A 2,213-nucleotide genomic window follows, 5' to 3' on the forward strand; every position below is an offset into this window, starting at 1 on the left:
AAAAGGTGTCTCGATAAACTTGACGCACTCTCTAGACCTCAATTCCCGCGAGTGCTCCTAGAGTCTTGCCAGGAAGACTACCAGAGGGGTGGGGGACCGAGCACCCAGATAGAAAGCGGCCTGGCTCCAAAGAGAAAGGTAATTCTGGGGCGGCAGGTAAGGCCCCACCCACTATGCCCACACCTGGCAGAAGAGGGTCAGGGCTGAACTTGGGCGTGCACAGGCCTGGAGAGGTGACTGGCGCTGGAGCCCACCTCTCCGCCCCTCGGGCTCGGCGGGTTGGCTACCCACCGAGCACCAGGTGAGCCGCGCTGGCCTCTGGAGCCGCCCTGCTCGAGCCGGGGGCGGGGTTAGGGCGGAGCCTCCACCGCCCCGCCCATCGGCCGGGCCCTGCCGCGCCGAAGCAGCTCCTCCTCTCTCCTTCCGTCCCCGCTCCTTCCGTCAGTCCTTCCTTCCTGTTTGCCTGCTTGCCTGCCTCCTTCGTTTGCACGTTTTGCGATATGATCCTGAGCCTCCGGTCCGCCAGCACCACCTGAGGGGCCCGGCACTTACCGTCGCGATGGAAGAGGACCAGGAGCTGGAGAGGTAACGGCCGAAGAGGCGGGTGGGAGAGCGGCTGCGCCCGAGCGTGAGGCCCTAGGGCCTCGGCCTCCGCGCCCGGCCCGCAGGATAGGCCTGCGCCGGGGCTCAGAGAAGAGAGGCAAGGGTTGAGGGCCGTGGAGGGCCGGGGTTGGAGCTAGATCTCTAGAAGGGAAGGCAAATTGCGAGACCAGAGGAAAATCCCCACCTGAGAGCCACCCAGACCAAACCCACTGCCGTGGAGTCGGTTCCGACTCATTGCGATCCTATAGGATAGAGTAGAACTGCCCTATAGGGTTTCCATGACTAAATCTTGATGGGATCAGACAGCCTCCTCTTTATTCTGCGGAGCGGTTGGTGGGTTCGAACTGCCGACCTTGTGTTTGGTTAGTAGTCCAACGCTTATTCTCCATGTTAACAGCAAGAGTAAATAAACCTAGCGGGTAAAATTTTTGCACGAGGCCACTGCTCCCTGAGTTAATGGTGTTGGAGTGTTTAGACAGATCCTGATCATGGCTAGCTCCCTAGCCTTGCTCTCTCTGTGCCAACTGTTAGTAAAACACACTTGAGTTCTCCCTCACTTGGGCTTTGCTCTTTCTGCACCCTCTGGAATCCATAGCTAGGTCCCTTGCATCCATGATATGTAGATCCAGCAGTGGCTTTCTCCCATACCCTTTCAGCTCCATCCTCCAGCAGGATGGAGTTGAAAGAGTTTGGGAGAACCCCTGTTCCACCCTATTCTAATCTCATCTCTTTCTCCAGAGTCTACCACGATAATACTTTTGCACACGTGCCCGCGTATGTCTTAAGATCTCCTTGTGGCCATACGGAGGGTCAAATGGAGTCCGAAACAACTGGAGATGATATTGAAACTTACTGATGGAATGAATTGGTGGAGACAGGAAAAGAAAGGGAGCAATAGTTGTCTGTGGTTAGAGTGGGTTCCAGTGGTAGTGTGTTGTCTTTGGGATGTAGAACGGGCGTGGGTGGGCAAGGTAGTTACAAAACTCCAGTGTGATCTCATTTTTATAAAAAAATGTGTGTGTAGAAAAATACATGGACGGAAGACCTCCATGGCGGAAGACGAGAGGAAGAGTGTTCTGGGGATGGTCCAGGCAGCGGGCACAGATCGACACTGTGTGACCTTCGTCTTGCACGAAGAGGACCATACCCTAGGAAATGCTCTGCGTTACATGATCATGAAGAATCCGGACGTGGAATTTTGTGGGTACACGACCACCCATCCTTTGGAGAACAAAATTAATTTGCGCATTCAGACGCGAGGTGGTCTTGCAGCTGTTGAACCTTTTCAAAGGGGCTTGAACGAGCTCATGAATGTCTGCCAGCATGCGCTTGACAAGTTTGAGGCCAGCATAAAGAACTATAAGGACCAAAAAGCCAGAAGTGAATCTGCATTCTAGCACCTTATACAGTGTAGAAAGAGGAGATTCTAGGATCTCTTCTTCAAGATCACACAGAACCCAGAAGCAAAGTTGTGTGATTAAAGTAATTCAGTCTGTAGGAAAAAGCATGCAATTGACCCAGGCTAGCTATGGAATTCCCTGCAACTAACTAACTCTTTTATTCTTGGAATAAATGCTCTCTTATTTCAAATGCTCTGAGTGGTTTCTGTT

At 53.1% G+C, this 2,213-nt stretch overlaps 1 protein-coding gene across 1 annotated transcript; it reads left to right on the forward strand.

Moving 5' to 3' along the window:
• Positions 1-559: 559 nt before the first annotated feature.
• Positions 560-2,000, forward strand: POLR1D (polymerase (RNA) I polypeptide D, 16kDa). The gene is made up of 2 exons (XM_006832041.1): positions 560-585; positions 1,628-2,000. The coding sequence occupies exons 1-2, from the start codon at positions 560-562 to the stop codon at positions 1,998-2,000; spliced, it is 399 nt and encodes a 132-aa protein (XP_006832104.1).
• Positions 2,001-2,213: the final 213 nt, after the last annotated feature.

Source organism: Chrysochloris asiatica, unplaced genomic scaffold (genome assembly GCF_000296735.1).
Source record: "Chrysochloris asiatica unplaced genomic scaffold, ChrAsi1.0 scaffold00005, whole genome shotgun sequence".
Taxonomy (NCBI): domain Eukaryota; kingdom Metazoa; phylum Chordata; class Mammalia; order Afrosoricida; family Chrysochloridae; genus Chrysochloris; species Chrysochloris asiatica.

What these genes read in the sequence shown, in the direction of transcription:
- POLR1D (XM_006832041.1), top strand. Translation starts at nt 560, where the DNA reads ATGGAAGAGGACCAGGAGCTGGAGAG. An exon ending in GAGGACCAGGAGCTGGAGAG is followed by an intron (nt 586 to 1,627) that starts GTAACGGCCGAA and finishes ATGTGTGTGTAG; the next exon opens with AAAAATACATGGACGGAAGA.